Here is an 18,469-nt window from a genome sequence, read left to right on the forward strand (position 1 = left end):
ATTTGGCGAACAACCCCTAAAATCTGGATGATTCATTGGCCTCCTGCAATTTCCGTGGTTTACTTGTAGGTAAGTAGGTAATGATGCCGACATCACACTTACTGGCTCAAACCGATCAATCGAGTTCAGTGCTTTTGCCACATATGACACTACGTGGCAAAAACTAACTCCCTATGTTGATTGAAGTTTGGATATTAACTTTGTTATAACGGTATTATATATATATATTATATAATAAGTGGAAAATTTTAATTATTAGCTACCCAACATGGCTAACATGAAACAATTGGCCTTGAGACCATTCCAAAGTGTAACACGTTGATGGGCAACCTGCTGGATTGCCCAATCCCAACCATCCCTTTATTTGGTTAGAACAACACAATTACTTCTCTCTCGGACAATTGTCTTAGCACCAAAAGTAATCTTCATCTGGGCATTCACCCTTTAAAATTGAAACAATGATAATTGATTATTCAAAAAGAAAAAAAAAATATAATCAAGTAGAAGCTTAAAGATGAGGGCAAAAAGCATTGGAGCAGTGATGAACCCAAAGGGAACAAAATATAATAAATACTCCTTTTCATATCACTATGTACATCTCCCTCCTCCAACCATGTAAGTTAATATCTAATAGTTATAATCTCTCCCTTCCTTTCATATAATCCCAATTTCTTTTTATGAAATAAACACAACAGAAAATAAATGAAGTTTTAACATCACTAATAGCCATCAGACTACCAGGTAACGCTGAACAAAATCTAATTACCATCTACTTGGAAAAAGGAATAGAATTGACAAGAGAAAAGTTTAACTACTGGTATTAGGTGTAGTCTTCTGGCTCTCCCAAACATAGTTCACAACACTATCTGGTGATGGCGGGGAGAGTCCCTTTTTCAACAGACCCACATCATCTGAGGGAATGTCCGCCTCCTCTGTCTTCGCCACCATGCCATCCTCCTCGCTCTGAATTCCATTCAAAACCTCCAATACTTCATCCATTGTAGGCCTCATTTCTCTTTCAAATTGCAGGCAACGGAATGCCAACTCTGCCACTGCCGTTGCCATCCTTCTTACTCTGTGATCTGATTCGAAATTCAGACAGGGGTCAATCAGCTCATGCAATGTCCTGTTCTGGATCTTGTTGATTGCCATGTTCGCCAAATTAATCTCGTGTCGATGCCTTGTGATATCTACTGCTGGCTTCGATGATATAAGCTCGATCAAGACTACACCGAAGCTATAGACATCGCTCTTATCTGTGAGCTGGTAACATTGGTGATATTCAGGGTCAACATAACCGGGAGTCCCTTGTGGTGCAGTGGAGACGTGGGTTACATCTGTTGGGAAGAGGCGAGACAGTCCAAAATCTGCAACTTTAACTCCAAAGTTGTTGTCGAGGAGAATATTGTTTGTTTTCACGTCACGGTGTATGATGTCGGAAGCGTGGAGGTACGATAGAGCACTGGCGGTCTCTATGGCAATGCTCATCCGAATAGACCATGGGAGACCACCGGCCTTCGCTCTATCGCCGTGAAGGTGATCGGCGACGGTGCCATTCGGGATGTATTCGTAAACAAGGATGAGTTCGCGGCTGCGACGTGAGGTACAGCCGTAAAGGGTGACAAGGTTCTGGTGGCGCAAGCGGGTGAGGATTTCCACTTCATTCATGAATTGCTCAACACGTTTGTAATTGTTCTCGTATAGGCGCTTGACTGCAACAACACGCCCATCACGGAGTTTTCCTGGTTGAGAAAATGGGAACAACAGGATCCATTAATTTCAGTTATTTTCTACTTGGGGTTGAAAGAATGGCACAGGAGCAGAGATGTTGAAGAATCAAAGAATAGTTGGTTACCATGATATACAGTGCCAAATCCACCGTCGCCGAGTTCTTTGGTGGAATCAAAATTGCTAGTGGCTTCTTCAAGTTCATCATAACTGAAAATGGGGACTCCAAAGTAAGTGCTAGCTTTCTCGAGGTCCGTCGTCGTCAAGGAAGGATCAGAAGAGAAGTTCCTGGAGAAGGGGGTTGAAGAAACGGAGATGTCTTTGCTTCTGATTGCAGCAAATTTGCGTTTTTTGTGCCCACGGTAGATGAGGAAGAGAATTAATAAGCTTGCTCCAAGGAAAAAAGCTGCGCTAGTTACTATTACCGGTACCTTCCAATGGTTTCCGCCTGAAAATTAATCATACATACAACAGGCTTAATTGAAAAAATGTAAAGGTAAATTTGCTTCAAACTGGGAATCCACATTTTAAGCAAGGATGCAAATATGCCAAGACACAATAAAAGAAAAAAGAAGGGAAAATAAAAGAAAATTCCTGCCGGTTAGATCAGTTCTACAAATAAGCAAACTGGGGCAGACTGGAGACAGAAGCCACCCGGAAAGGAAGAACCTGGATTGTGAATTGGAAGTAACAAATTTGCAATTGCCACACACATAAACAAGGACCGAAACAATGATGAACGCATTTATTTAACAATAAAAAAAAATTAAAGGATAAATTAAGTTGTATTCAATTGTATACCGTCTCTTAGGGCTTGGGGCCTGTATTTTCATACCGTTGTTTATATTTGCACACTCGACAGTTGAAGTCAGTGGATCCCGTCGACAAGGGACTCCTTTGACATCGCACTCGTGGCATTCCGGGGGAAAGCTCCATTTAAGAGAGAAGCCGGCGTGCAACAGAGGCGAGAGGTGATCATCCGCTTTGTTGACAGAATCAGATAGAGGCGGCAACAGATTGTGCACGGGAATTTGGAAGACTGAACAAAATTCCTTTGAAACATAGGAGAGTGATCGACCCTGCTTTGGATCGCTGTTCTGGTAGAAGACATGCAAGGCCCCCCGCCCCGGACAATAATAGGTGTGCTCGAAAAATTGATTCACGATTTCTTTTGGTGGGGAATACTTGGGGTTGTAAGAACACGTGACCAAGGTAAGATTAGGGCTAATTACTTGAAACAGGAGAGTAGTGGCCAAACTGGAGAAAGTGGGTGCCGTGAAATTGTGCCAGTGACAGGCTGCCTCCTCCACTCCTCCGTCTTGATCACCATCTGGGAAGTGACGGATCACAATAGTGTTATTATTGTGATGGATTGCTTCTACTTCGTAGCGTTTTCTTTCACCACCAAAACCAAAATAAATAATAGGTCTGTTATATTCATCGCAATGGATAACGCTTAACCCGCATTCGGGATGTTGTGAATTGGAAAATGGGTGGCTGATGTTGTTGAGATTCCCACACTCAAACGGATGGCATCGTGCTGCGAAGAACAAGTCATCTTCAGCTGACTCCAACTGCAAAGAAAGGCGGTGCAACAGAAGAAGGAAGGTGATTGCAACGACAATAACAACAGAGGCATGGGAACCCATCTGATCTGACCTTATTATTAACTAATCAACACTCACCCTAACTCCAACCGGAATCTTCTCTCTTTTATATTTCTACTCTGGAAGCAGACAGAAAAAAGAGAAAACAAGAAAGATGAGTTAATACGGGCCCCGTTGACACGTCAGTTGACTTCGACAAGAATATATTATATATCTGTTCCCACTTGTATGACTAGCAAAGACTGACCTTCCGTAATCATCCCAACTGAAATAAAGTCGAGAAGCCAAGTCTTGACTTTCCGCTTATTTGAAATGCACGTCAATATGATGACCAAACGATGAAAAATACGCAGCACTCGTTTATCATGGAAGCAACCCCTCCTGTTTCTACATTGATCCCAGAAAACGAAAACTAGAGTGGTATGTATGAACACAATGACCAGAAACAGTAGCATCCTCTAATTAACACGAAGAAAAAGACAAGGTAGCGTAGAAGAAAGTCTATAGGAAAATCGCGAGGATATGGATTGGGCAGAGACCAGACTTTCGGTCATAGTCCTCTGCAGAAGTGATGAAGCCAAGGAAAAGAAATACAAGAAGCGAGGAAGGGTACAGTAATTTACCCAAAAGTAACAACGGGCACTACAAACAAAATAACATAAAGATTTATAAAAGTGTGAGATAATTGGAGCGTGTTCTTAGATGGAGTAGAAGAAGAAGCAGATCGAAATACGGATGAATGAAAGCAAACATGAGAAGTCCCTTGTTGATTTTCAGACATAGGGATGACAATTTCTACAGGCCTCAACGGTGCCAGATTTTTTTTTGCTTGAATGACGGGTTTTGGGGCAGGGATAGATTTTGAGATTTTACAGTTCTTGTACAAACAGGGTATAATATTAGGCTAAACCTAACCTTTCCTGACTTTATGCGTTGAACTTAATAATATTTTGAATTTTATGTAAAGGATATTTGAAATTTATATCTTAATCAAAGAATTAGAAATTTTGCTTTCATGTTTATTTTACTTATTTATTGCTTATATATAACAAGAAATATATAATAAGAAATTAGATGTGAATTCTAAATCCAACCTGTCCTACTCTTAAATGCAAGAGGGGAGGGTACGGTTGGAGAGGGTTTTGCATTTTCATGTGTGGGGGAGAGTTTGAATTTATTATCAGAATCCAATCTAGGGGTTTTAGAGAGGGTATGAATTAGGAGGTTTAGTTAAACGGGTAGAGTTTTGAATTTAAAAAACCTTCCCTGAACTCGCACTCTTGCCATTCCTAATCAGACATCACTAATTCATGGAGTTCCTACGTAATTTTTCTTAATGAAACAAAGGTATTCGTACCTAAAAGCCAAAGATGTTGTTTCCACAATAAGCGATCAAGGAAAGAATAAGGAAGGACTCGAACACGTTTGAAGCAAATGCAGATCCTGGGTGCCAGCAGTATAACCCATCACCAAGTACTCTAGATGCACAATCAGGTTTTGGGGTTCAGATGGATAATGTATCTCTATCTCCCTTCAGTTCTTTTCTCAACTCTTGAAATTGTCTGTTATTGTTAGGCTTGCAATTTTCTTTTGTCTTCTTTTGTAGCTTACCTCTAGTTCCAAAAGTTCAACGCAAGCCTCAAGCCTCAATCGGGAAAGAAAAGGAATCACATCTAAGAATGTTTTGTGGGATATGATCCTACGAGAAAAATATCTGTACATCAAACAGTTGGATTTGGGTCAATTTCATTCCTGGCTTCTCAGATGACACAAGAGCAAGAAGTCATAATGATTCCATAAGGGAGACATCAGTTTCATCCGATGGAACAGATATCTGGGGACAAAAGGAGGAGGTATACGCTAGGGGGACTCATTAACCAAACTCTGAGAAAGCTTCAATATCAGTGGCAAGTGCGAACTACATAAAAGAGGGCCCTGTAGCGCGGTCAGTTCTAAGTTCTAACCACTCTAAATTGATGATTCCCACAAGTCACAACACAATACAATCAATTTTCCTAGCTACAAGATAGAAAGAAAGTAAATTGAAAAAGTAAAGAAGAGACAGAGAGAACACAGAGACCATGCTGTTCTCTGTTCTTCTTCCGAGCCTAAATTGGTAAATAATTATTGAAAAGAACGAGGGAAGAAATCTGAAGAGCACGTGGATGTCAATTTGGCTTACCATCACCGCAGCTTAAGCGATGTCGTCCATCATGGCAAAAGCATACGAATTTTTTATTATAGAGTCCACAACGGCCGCCACTGCCCTCACATTTGATGCAATTACTCGGCTTCCATTGCAAAAGAATTCCCTCCTTCAAAAACTCCCTATAGTTCTTTTGCTCTTTAAATTGAATACGTGTTGTGTCTATGGGTGCTCTAACAACTGACTGGCATGTCGCTAAAGAAAGATTCAAGCCAAACTGCCCATCATACAGAAACATTGCGAAGGAGTGATGGATGGTGTTATTGCTAGCACAAGTCACTGGGTATACCAAGTGATTTGCAGGAGGGGAATTGGAGCAGCTGTAGTAGAAGAAGAGATTGAAGTGATTATCGCCAAATTCAAAGGGAGTGCCGTGGAGGGTAAAATTGTGGAGGGGGGCCAGGCAGGATTCGTTGTTCAATGCCCTGATGTTCACCACCCAGAATGAATTGTTTGAGTAGAAGATGTCTTGGATGAGGTAATCACCATCTCGCATCTTAAGGACGGGCTCACTGTTCTGGCAGGTGACCTCAGATCCTGGAAGGCCGCAGTAGGATTGCTGGAGAGAAGGAATCCAAAACGGGTAGCTTATATATGGGCCCTTGCCACAATTTCTAGGCGCACAAGCTTCGAACTGTGGGTCTGCTGATCGAGTTTCTTGTGCCAAGGTGCTGAGCATCATAAAGATGATATTGATCAATACAGAGAGAACTGTTTTGACCGAGGACGAGTTGTTTTGATCCATTTAGGAGGAAAAGATGGGAGAAAACAGGAGAGAGTGGAGAGCAGAGGAGATAAAAAAGAAGAAGATGATAATGAGAGGGAGAATTCAGGGCGGTTTTCTTTCGTGGTTGGTTGGAGTTTGACTTGGGCTTGAGAATTGGGTTATTTCCACTTGGCGGTAAATGAGGTTGGGCAACATTAAAAAATAGAGCACAGTAAAGCACAAGATTGATTGTGCAAGCAATTGTGCAAGCGAGAACTGAAGAAGCTTAAGCTTCAGTTTTGTTCTGTCTATGTCCAACTTACATCCATCTCAAAAAGAAGATGAAACTTAAAATCTCAACAAACTAAACCATAAATCCAGGTAGAATGACTGAACACCCGGTCACGTGTAAGCTCCAGACAGATTTAAGGGACTATACAACTTTTGTGTGGATTACGTACTAATGACATCATCATTTGTACGTTATGGGGGCATTTGGGGCATATTTGGAAGAGAAATGTGGAACACGATATTATTTTGGTGGTTTGTGAGACGGAAAGTTTGAAGAGGGGAAACCCCGTCTCCACGGACGCATGACGCTATCACTAAGATAATGAAGATGTTTATGAGTAATGCTTTTTTGTTTTGTTATCGTTTTCTTTTATTAATTCAAACAATGGTTCGTACAAAGCACTTGGAGACCAGAGCACAGAGGGAGAGAAAGGGAGGGAGGGAGAGATGTAGATCGGAATAGGAGCAAACGCTACTTGATTTCTATTGCTTAGCAACCCAAAACGGAAAGAACGTAACCCGTTTTTTCTAATTCCTTAAGAAGAAAATCAATCAAACAAGACAAGTTTAAGCCACAGAAGCCACTTTGTTTGAATGGATGGATAGATGGCAATCACTTGTGATGCACGACTGTAGAGATTGTCTCAAGAACTAGACAAAATAACCGGGCAAAAGACATGACCCACGCTCAGCTCTTGTTGCAGAGGTTGGCGTTATCGGAATTCAGAAACAGAAATCTAGGATTCAATAAGAGCCTTTAGATGATGGTGGGATGGGATGATGATGATGAGATTAATGGGATTATATATTATAGGAAAGTTGTGTTGAGCTGGATGTTGGATGTCTTGGGCAACATCTTGCGTTAAGGCTGGCATTGAATATAGGGAGCGGTCAGACAACGGCATCTTGGTGGGGATTAGGCGGGATATTGGGCAAGACAAGAATTTATCAATACGTAATCCACGCGGTTCGGTTCAGCAACCAGTCAAAAGGCTTTTACATGCATGAATGATGCAGAGCCACGACCCACGATTGACTGGACTCTGCAACTCAAAGCCACACAAAACAGAACGGTAGGTTCTCCATTCAGTTTAACCCTTTCTTGCATTGAGTACGTATTGATGTTTATGTAGACTGGACCATAAGTAACTATTATCTGTACTGTAAATCATCAACTACGAATAAACTATAATCGAAGCAAGCAACAGTAACAAAGGCAAAGAAGATCATACTCATACGTACCTCCGCACCTCATATTTGAATAAGGCTGGTTAGGGCAAAAACACATGGGAATCGACAAAGTCGAGTTGTATCCGCATTGCCCACCGGAATCCTCACATTTCCAACACAGATCATTGTACCCACTGTAGCTTACCTCAAAACCCTTTTCCAAAATCGTCGGCAGATTCGACAGAGTGGCCACGATTCCCTTAGCTTCGCTCTCAAGAACCGGAACCGTGACATTTGCTTTGCATTCCTCAGCAGGTTGGCTCGCATCAATCAGGATGGATATGGGTGTTACCAACCTATAAAATTCGCTATTCAGACCGTTGGTGGAACAACTATATTTGAAGGTAGGGCCCAGTGGAATTGAATTTAACCAATCTGAGGAGCAATTATAGTACAAGGTGAGGTTCACATCGGCGTCGGTATAGTTGAAGAAGACACCGAAATGGAGAGTGGTGGTTTTAAAGAGTTGGTCCGGGCAGGTTTTATCCAGGAAGTCTAGTCTTGCCATCGTGAGAACAGGGGGAGATTCATTGATCTCTAGAACACGGAATGTCGTTGAATCGCCTGCAGAACCAACGGGCAGATCCATCTCTGCGAAACCATCTCGGCAGTAGAGCCGAAGGTCGGGATGGCCACTACAATAGTCGGGTCGATCATCTCCCCAGAAAGGATAGCCGATGTCTTTGAATTTTCCACATTTAAGTGTCTTCTGACTACAGTTGGAGTACCTCCAATCATCGTCACACAAAGATTGGGGAAGGTGGATTATACAGATGAAGAGGAGGACGAAGACGAGGTAAGAAGAAGGAAAGAGGTGGGGATGCATCTGCGACGATATCTCAGAGAATAAGATTAGAATATGTGAGGGATATTGAACTGGTACATACAAATAAGATTATAAATTTAGAATATGTGAGGGAAAGGGGTGGAATTCCATTCGACCGAACCGAGTAAGGCAAGGCGGCGGCGAATGACCAAAAGTTAAAAAAAAAACAAAAAAAAACCTTGACTTTTCATATTGATTGATTAAACCGGTGCATACAAAACATGATCACGGAATAATATTAATGTGGATTGTGGAGGGATTCCAAACCTGACGACAACTGAAAAACGCATCCTGATTGGCCGTTGAATATGACCCGGCCCAATGAATAATGGTGATACTCTGAGATCACTCACCAAATTTTAAAGGTCATACGGATTACTGGAATACTAGATTTCTCCGAACCATGTCATGGGACTTGGTTAGGCGCCATCTGGGAACGTTCTAACGGAGAACAGAACAGCAGATAAATCAAAACTCCGTCATTATTTATACAAATGGAGACGGAGAACCCAAAAATTTAGAGAAAAGAAACACAGTTGGCAGTTGCCTTGCCCAGAGGTCAATAATACCAACTGGTGGTGGCTCAATTAATATTTGGTTGGAGGTTACAGGTTTGTGTAGTCGCATCCCATAAAACAAAAAATAAATCCAAGTATTAACAGTATCTAATCTACATGCTCCTCCTTTCCTATTCCAATGGTTTTATAAAATTCTAAATTGATCAAAATGTTGTTTGGATACCATTAATTGTTGTTTCTATGCCAAAGTTTTTGGATGATGAATACAAATTTAATTTGTGAGAAAGTTGATTCTTTTTTCTATCACTACAAATTATTGTTTCTATATTTAAATATGAACATCATATTTAAGATCCATGGCATGGTTGGTTTTGTTTTTGAAAATAAAAATAACTGCCATAAGTTGGTTTTGTTTTTTGCCAGCCATGTTTTTCAACACCACCCCCTCCTAAATATTTCAACTGTATATAGACGTCAATGATCAACCACACACACGTATTGTTTTACTTGATGTGATTTTCATATGTGATCCATGTTACTACATATTTCACTAAGAATTGTGCTCCTAACCCATGTCTACATTATCTTAAGTAATACTCCAGCAAAACGTTCGCTTCCACGTACAAGTTATTCTATCCTCTCCTTGGAGCTTGCTGCATATTCAGACCTTAACCTCAACTTTCCAAGTCTGAGGTGATTGGCATCAAGCCGATCGACTTTAAGTATGTACACATGGCACACTTGAAAAGGAATACCAATTCTAATTGAAAAATCAAATGGATATCACCTTAACCCTCCACTTGATTTCAATTCCTTTTCTTTTCTAGACGACCAAAAAAAAAAAAAAATCAAATTAAAGATGACGCGAGTATGATTAAGATGGGCTTGAAACCAACATTCAACAACTCTGAAATGAACGGGTCCACGTTTCAATTTTGACTAATAGGATGATGTGTGTACACTGAAAACTTTTTTCCCCCGGGCTGCGTCGTGTAACACTGCATAGTTTGCACTCAGTCAGTCCGGGGCATTGAGGACCCTAACACAACTAGTGTTTTACATTTGCTGGCTGGAGTGCACCAGCACTACCAGACAGATTAAGTAGGGTTTTGCAAAATGATCAGATCAAATTCACCAAAGATATATTTGAATTCGATCTGATTAGAATCCAAGAAATTCGTTAGCTAATAGATATCCAAAATATAAATTCAATTTCGATTTTATATCTGACTCCTCCAATCCAATTGAATTGTAATGTTAGTGGATCTGTATAAAAGTCAGCATATATATAAGAATGAACCTACTTAATTCTAAAAGTTTTGATTGATACTAAAAACTAGTATTTTGTGTATGTGTTGGAATTTCATCCGATTATGATTGAATGAACAATCCAACTGCAAACTTAAACGAATCGGATAAAGCAAGTGGGTTCTTCCAAGGTGGAGTTATATCCGCATCCTCCACCCGAGTCCAAGCATTCCCCACAGAATGAATCGTTTACAATCCACTGCACCTCAAAACCTTGCTTAAAAACTCCTCCCAAATCATAGTAGTACTTCACCTCCGAACTTCCAATTACAGGAACCACCATGCTTGCTCCACATATCCATGGTGTTGTGAAAGGATTTGGTAGAAGGCCATAGAAAATGGGACCAGAGAGACCATTATTAGTGCTGGCTCGGCAACTATCTTGGGACAGGAAAATAATTGTATTAATATAGGCCGATGAAGAGAGTAGGGAGCAACCATAGAACAAGGTAAGGTTGATGGTACCAGGAGCATAACCAAAGAAGTTGAGATCCAGGGTGGCGTTAACCAACTTCTGAGGACAAATATTAATATCCCATAAATCCTCTCGGGCCACCTTCAGAACTCGGTGCCCATGATCGATGTTCAAAACGCGATATCTTTCTGCGTTGATCACTATTGTGGCGTTATCTTCCCCACATTCCAGATCGTACCCGGGATGCCCGCAGTCGTTCAGGTTTCCCTTCTCCCGGAAAGGGTATTGGACTCCGGTGATATCTCCACTGTTAAAGGGACGGCAGCTTAAGTATGGTGGATCGTCATTAGACAGACATCGTAGAACGTCGACGACTAAGACAAGGATGAGGGTGAATAGGAAGGTAAAGTGGTGTGTTGGAATCATTTTGTTTTTCCCCTAATGCATGCGATGATCAGAGAAGTTAAACCATTGCAGAAGAGGAGGTTAATTAAGGTGGAAAGATAAATAGGGGAAATTGTAGATGTTTGGAGTACGCTAATAAGTAGTAACCACCTAATAACCGCGGTAAACAGGAATACGTACATCAAAACCTTTGACAAAGTCTGGCAGGCGGATTCTATGTTATTTCCAGAAGAAAGTGATGAAAGGGAAAGAAAGAAGAAACATTTGGTCCCCGTCAATCCAAAACTAGATGCTTCCTAGTACTATTTTCCCCTTATCCCTATCAACTAAATCATGAAAAATACTTGCGTGAATTTCTGATCAGCACCCAAGTAAAAGTAAAGATTCATTTTGAAAATCTTTCGGTTTTCCTTCGATGAGTTTTTTGAAAATCTTCTGTCTGTGTTAATTACCAAATACAGGTTAATTTCATTTATAAATTAAAATGGTTATTAATTAAAAAGCAAACAACACTTGGGACTTGGAAATTTCAAATGGTCGTCACCAAACAAAAAGTCAGGAGGTGATTACATCACCAAATGACGAATGAAGAGTGTAGACTAGAGGATGAGGACCTCATTTAATAGGGAATGGACCCAACAACCCAGCCCGCCGATGAACACCCATTTAGCTAGGACATATACAAGTGTTACCCAGCCAATAACCAATTAAATGGATCCCAGCCCAACCCTCAGTATGTTTAATCAAATTCCAGATGCTGTAAATATTTGCTGTACAGACTATTGGGATGATGGTCACGAGCCCAATTGTTCCATGTGTATTTACCATCAATCCATTTGTTCAAAGGGTAAAATACGAAAAGGAAGTTTCTGACAATCATATTAACTTTCCCTCAAGTTTTATTTTAACAAAAACCTCCCTTGGACTTTAAGAAAACTCTACACATACCTCCCTTCAGTCACTGAACTAGACCAAAAACGTTCAACTGATGCATTAACTTTTCCAAAATGACCATCTTACCCTTTTAATGTGCTATAGATTTTTTTTTTCACGTATAATTTTATTACAATAATCCTGATTTTAACTTGAAATAACCCATTTACCATCATTTTTCTTTTTCAATCTCCTACCCCTAAAATTCAGTCAAAAAGAGAGGTAGCATTCAACCACTACAGATTTCTCTAGTAGTGGACCTGTGAAGCAGACTAGCAGATGGAATTAACCACCTTATTTTAAATTTTAAATTTTTAAATTTCAAGGGTTTGGTCGAGTTCACTCGTTTCTGTCTACTACTGCTTTGGTGCTTATTGCTCTGTTTTTCCGTCTTCCTTCCCATATGGGTTGCGTCTCTTCCACTTTGCTTGATCACGACGATGACTTCTCCCATCTCGTGAGCTCTGGACTCGGTCACCATATCGTTTTTCTCACCTCCACCACTTATGGTCTCCTCACCCTCGATCCTCTCCCTTGTGCCGACCACCACCTCCTGCTGCTAACCCCTCGTCCCTTTATCCTTGGTTCCCTTTTCCCTAAGTCCTCTCTCCGAACTTGAAGGGTGCTCAACCTATAGAGCATGCAGCACACTAATAGAGCTCAAGAATCATTCAATTAGCAGGAATGACGTTTTCATGTCCTATTAGAATGATAACAGGGCTCGAGAATCCTTTTAAAATGGTAGGATGGCTATTTTGGAAAAATTAATGCATCAGTTGAATGTTTCTCATTTGGTTCAATGACGAAAGGGAGGTATATGTAGAGTTTTTTAAAAGTTTAAGGAGGTTTTTGTTAAAATAAAACTTGAGGGGAGACTTTTCTAATTTACCCTTGTTCAAATGGTTTATCTCTCTTTTGTGGCTGGTCTGGTCATCCACTTAATTATGCCAAGTCTTCTATGCTACTGAGTAAGAATACTCGCAGAAGAAATAGGAGACGGTTAACAAACTTATTGGGGGTGAAGAACTGCAGATGAAGAAACTAAATGAGCCAATGTAATGTTATCTAGAAGACGATGTAACGCAAACTTGAAGAGTGGAAATCCAGAATTACCTTTCACATGCTGGGAGCACTGTATTTATATGGTACTAACCCAAGAATAGTAGTTACCCAAAAAAAAAAAAGAAAAAAAATCATCAATGTGGGCGTGAACAAAGGGCTCTATCTCCGACATGGATGGAAAATATGTTCATTAACACGGTAGCATAAATGCAATAAGGAAAGCACAAATTCAACGTAGCGAATCAACATGATTTAGATCAGGCGGCTGCTTCAAATATAAATGCATAGGCCCGTGCTATAAGCTGCCTACATAGCAGACGAGTGGTGTTAGGGAAGCAGGGGTACATGGACACTGAAATAATCTATGAAGCCGGCAAGGTATGATACCTGAAGAGGATTGACTAATCAAAACCCCCGGTGAATTTTGATGAAAGTATAGGAAATGACGGGGTAAGGTGGGTTAGCTTGCATTTGGTGGAAGTACAGCACCTAACTATGGCCTCTAGAAGACTAAAACTATTAATCAACCATCGATACATCCAGCTGCCTACCCCACTATCATGAATCGTGTTCGTGGAGGAGTCCTCTTTAGGACAACGGTACTGCATGTGCTGCTGCTATTTTATCTTCATTAATTGTTATAATAAGAATGACAAGCTGTATATTTCAAAGAAAAATGATTTAAAAGAAGACGAATTTAGCTCCCTGCAGACGATATTCTAAGCCCTATAGATGAACTTATCAAAATAAATACACTACAGGTGAGGTGATGCAAGATAAGTGGTGATGCCTACTGTACTCCGATCAATTCTAAGCTTCTAAATTCAACAGTTTTAAGCTCCAAAAAGTAACAAGTACGACATAAGGAGAGCAGAGTAGATCAGGCACCAGAAAAATGGTACGTACCCGGACTCGCAGTCGGAAATGGATCTAAATGGGAATCCGGTGCAGCGTGCGGGGGGATGATGGGTGTGGGGGGAGCAGGAGCAGCAGTACATCCCCTTAATTCATAAATCCCAAACTCGCAAAAGCAGGTGGATGTCTTCGATTCCAAATTCCAGCCGCACTGCCCTTGGGATGGTAAGCATCCGCTGCATCCCCACGTGTCAATACTACTACTCCACCTCAAATCCACATCTTGGCTGATAACTTCGCCGAATCTCGATGAGTTCTTCTCTATCTCAGCCTTAGCATTTGAGGGAATTGGGACTATTACACTACTACCTTCTTGACATTTACCAGTTAGATTTTCGTCTGGAAATGAATCATCGAGGACATAGTAAACCTCAGCAGGATCACCAATGCCGGGGCAACTAACACTGACCTTGGTTGCACCATCCATAACCCCTAAGCTTGGGGAACAACCGTAGAACAGAGCCATGTAATGCTCACTAGTTGGACCAAATCCAGGAAAAACGAGGCTGGTGGCGTTGATAGATTTTTGTTTTTTCTGGCAAATACTATCCAACAAATCTGCCAGGTCGACCTTGAGATTTTGATTCTTGTAATCCATGCTCGAAACCTTGTATGTTGCCGAGTTTATCTCTATGGTAGTAGTAAGGCGATGATCCGCATCGCAGTGGAGCTTGAATCCCGGAAGGCCACAATAATCCGGTCGCTCATCTCCCCAAAAGGGGTATCTTATATTTTGGATGTCTCCACAGTTAAACGACAATTGACTGCAGTTTGAGTATCTCGAATAATCAACAACATACTCGCACCTAGAAAGTGGCAGATCAAGCGAGAGGAGGAGGATGACAAAGATGAAGAAGAAGAGGAAGAGGTGAGGCGTCATTACTCATTAATGAGTGGAGATCACCAGAATGTAACAAATGAATGAGAGAAGGGAGATTCCATTTCGATAATAATCTATTTGCGAGTTGCGACTGATCAGAAAGAGGGAAAAAGGGTTGGAGGAGTTGCAGATTAGGAATGAGTCTCTGATAAGTAACCCAAATCATCAACAAAACCGTTTGACCAAGTAACCCAGCACTGGCGCAATTAAGCAAGCAGCTTCCAAGATTTTTCCCAACATACTAAAGTGATAGAAAGCAATAAAGAAAAACGTGGAGTCTTCGTCAATGCAAGAGCTGACTTAGAGATTCTTTCTACCCACAAGTTGAACAGTTTTTATTGCAGACCATGTGGCCACAACCACAGTATAATTCTAGAGTATGAGTCGCATGGCCGATAACCATGGTAGAGTATTTGAAGAGGGGTGGATAAGATGACAAAGTTGTCAGCTCATTTGATATCCTTATCGTATGGTTGCAATAGCTAGCAAGTGGTTCACAACAGATATATTTATATGCTCCATCACCAAGCCACAAAGTCGTCGCTTGGAAAATAAAATACCAACACATAGACAGAACCCAACAAACGGTGGCTGTGATGGTTACCCTAAATTAATTATTAATCATTTAATTGTTTGGGTTAACCATTACCTACTTACAAATATAAAAACACCCATTTGTTTTATTTTTCTAAGAAAAAAAAAACCTATTTGGTTGACAAACAAAATTTATACAAAATTTGCATTAACAAAGGGAAAAAATACGGAAGAAAGGGATAGTAGATATAACACAAGTTAAAATGCACACGCAAGAACTCTTAACCGGCTCGCTAGGTAGCCCAAACGAGCTATGTGTACTATTACTATTAGAGCTAAAGAAATGTAGTTATGTGAGCCTAAGCAAATACTATAGAGTTAAGTCGTTAGCCCACTGGTGGGCAGTGGGCTTGGATATTACGATACTCGTCAGACAGCAGAAAGTCAAGACTCGAGAACAAGGTCTCTCATCTGGCTCAATTGGATGGGCTACCCTTATTGCTGTTGGTTCGGAGGGGAGGGGGGTTGGCGTTTCATCTCACGAGATTTTATATCCAATCGTGCTAGGGAATTAAGTGGAAGGACCCAAATACCTACCAGTCCTACCCAGTCGAACAAACTACTACATTCTTTCTTTGCTGCATAGTCACCATATTGGTCAAGCCCATCTTGGCATCTCCTGTGACAAGGCAAACGTGTCCAATACTAAGAAATTGGCCCATTATATATATGTTGAAACTTGGATGGGCTTAAGCCCATTCATTAAAAGTTCGATTCATTTTCACTACTACTAACATATATATGGCAATAGTAACTCTAAACTCTAAAGTCACTGACAAGTGTTGGCATATAATCCAGTCAAAAAAATGAATGCAATGACGATTCGCTCAGTTAAGCTACCCAAATCCAGACTCCAGCCAAGCCGCTTAACCAACCACAATGGGACTTCATGAATGTTTTGTCAATCTACATGTTACCCAGTTATGTCACAGTCCTTTTACCGGTAAACTAGTTCCTTAATTTTCAAGAAAAATGTAGAAATCTGCAAAATGGATGGCTACATGTTACCCAGTCATGTCAATCTACATGTTTTGGGGAGTTGGTTCCGTCCCGTGATTCCATCCCATCCCTGATTTCCTTCCCAATGTTAAGTTCGAATGAAGGCTTCGGTGGCCTGATCTTTGTGGTCGGAGATTAAAATAACTTTTCGCAGACAAAGCGAGATGGGGGGGGATTAAGAGAAAACTTACCGGAACAACGCTTCCAGATTCCCGTTTTATCCTTGCAAAAGCAGAGTAGCTTTGTTGAATTGGTGTTGTAGGCACAACGACCACCAGAGTTCTCGCAAGCACGGCAGTCGACCAGGCTTCCCCAATCCAACTCAAACCCGCCTTGCAGGGCCTTACTAAACCCGCTAGTATTAATAACTAAAGCATCCATAACCGCCGATCGCATAACCGACGTCACCACTTTGTCCTTGCAATACCGATACCAGTCAATAGTTTCTGGAATCGCATCCGACGAGAAAACATAGGACTGATTCTGGCCGGATATAAGGCAGGATAGCGAAGCGTAATTATTTAGATATGCTTGGGGGAATCCGGAGCAATCAAAGAAGAATGTGAGGTTTAAAGTGGTGTAGTCAGGATAGCGCAATTGAGGCACTAGGCTGGTGAGGGAGATGTTGTGGCGTACCCTTGGGCATGAATTGCCCATTACATCTGCATCAACGAGGGTGACGGCTTTTGTGCTATAATTGATGTGCTTGACGTAGTAGGTGTCACTAGAAAGACGGAGGATTGTTTCGTTGTCAGGTGAGCAAGAGAGGCCGAAACTCGGGTAACCACAATAAGGACTTGTGCTTGTGTTGTTGTTCCAGAAAGGATAGCTGATAACAACGCCGTCGCCACAGTCGTACGAAGGGCATAAGTCCGACGAGGTCGAATTCACAGGAGTGACGCCATTGGTTCGGAAGGAGGGGAGGATGAGGGAAAGGAAGAGGAGGAGGTGGAGTTGGAGTTGGAGAGGTTCCTGTCGAGACATTTCTGGCCGAGGCCTGAGGGGACGGAGAATCAGAAATGTTGGACGACCACGGAACCGGACTCTTATTCTACACCGGCTTTCGGATATGGAGGCAGAGCGGTGTTCATTCTTTGTTTTTTTCTTATCTTATTATTAAATTATCGTGGTCAAATCTACATTTTCTGTAAAGTTTGGGGGTTTACCGCTAGCTTTTTTGACTGACCACTAGGATGTAATCGTCTCTGATTTGGACCCAGGTGCATCCACATGGACAGTGAACTCGCGCCGTCCAAAAATACTTTAATTCGTATAAGTAGTGACTGATCAAACGGTTTTTGAATTTTTTTTTTTTTTGATAAAATGTTTATGAGTAATTGAATATTTAATAGAGGAAGAATTGGTGGTCCAACCCATTTCAGCTGCTAATATTGTTGACCTTATTATTTTTTTGACTGATTAATCGTTGGATTTGGTTCAAAGTTTATACTTGTAATTTTCCTGAAGAAATTTGATCCAATACAATTTTCTTAAATGAAAGATCTATTTGAAGTTTTTGAAGTTGAACACAGTCGGTCATATTGAAATTCAGATACCAACATAAAGCTCCCATCTGAGGCCAATCATTCAATAAAAAGCCTGTGGCTGTAAAAAAGTGAAAAAAAAAAAAAAAAAAGAGTATGGTCCACAAAATCTTTTCGTTGGAGTGAGGACCAGGGGAGTCACTGGGCTGTGTCGGATTTGAGGTTTTAGTTCTGCGGGGCTATGTTGCCCATGGCTCGAGTCAACCTCCCAAAATATCACAGGGGAGGGAGGTATCGCCCAAGACAGACTAAGAAATATTACACATACCTATTAATACTTGTTATTTGTTTAAATACCATTA

General features: G+C 41.0%; 1 protein-coding gene across 7 annotated transcripts in view; it reads right to left on the reverse strand.

Annotated features, from left to right (window-relative positions):
* Positions 1-542: 542 nt before the first annotated feature.
* LOC148863704 (LEAF RUST 10 DISEASE-RESISTANCE LOCUS RECEPTOR-LIKE PROTEIN KINASE-like 1.2) overlaps positions 543-18,469 on the reverse strand; it is a 28,531-nt gene continuing 10,604 nt past the window's right edge. The window contains exons 1-4 of one of the 7 annotated variants that reach the window (XM_088978239.1): positions 8,862-9,052; positions 7,781-8,594; positions 1,856-2,176; positions 543-1,742 (exon numbers count right to left, since the gene is read on the reverse strand). In XM_088978239.1, coding sequence (XP_088834365.1) covers positions 808-1,742; positions 1,856-2,176; positions 7,781-8,594 — 2,070 coding nt within the window. In that variant the 5' untranslated portion in view covers positions 8,862-9,052 and the 3' untranslated portion in view covers positions 543-807. Of the gene's footprint in view, positions 1,743-1,855; positions 2,177-2,563; positions 3,450-5,517; positions 6,988-7,780; positions 8,716-8,861; positions 9,053-14,141; positions 15,412-16,814; positions 17,696-18,469 lie in introns of those variants that run through there. The other 6 variants (XM_088978237.1, XM_088978233.1, XM_088978236.1 and 3 more) reach the window with 6 other exon arrangements.

Source organism: Nelumbo lutea, chromosome 3 (assembly GCF_056320005.1).
Source record: "Nelumbo lutea isolate HS-2025 chromosome 3, American lotus-T2T, whole genome shotgun sequence".
In the NCBI taxonomy this organism is placed as follows: domain Eukaryota; kingdom Viridiplantae; phylum Streptophyta; class Magnoliopsida; order Proteales; family Nelumbonaceae; genus Nelumbo; species Nelumbo lutea.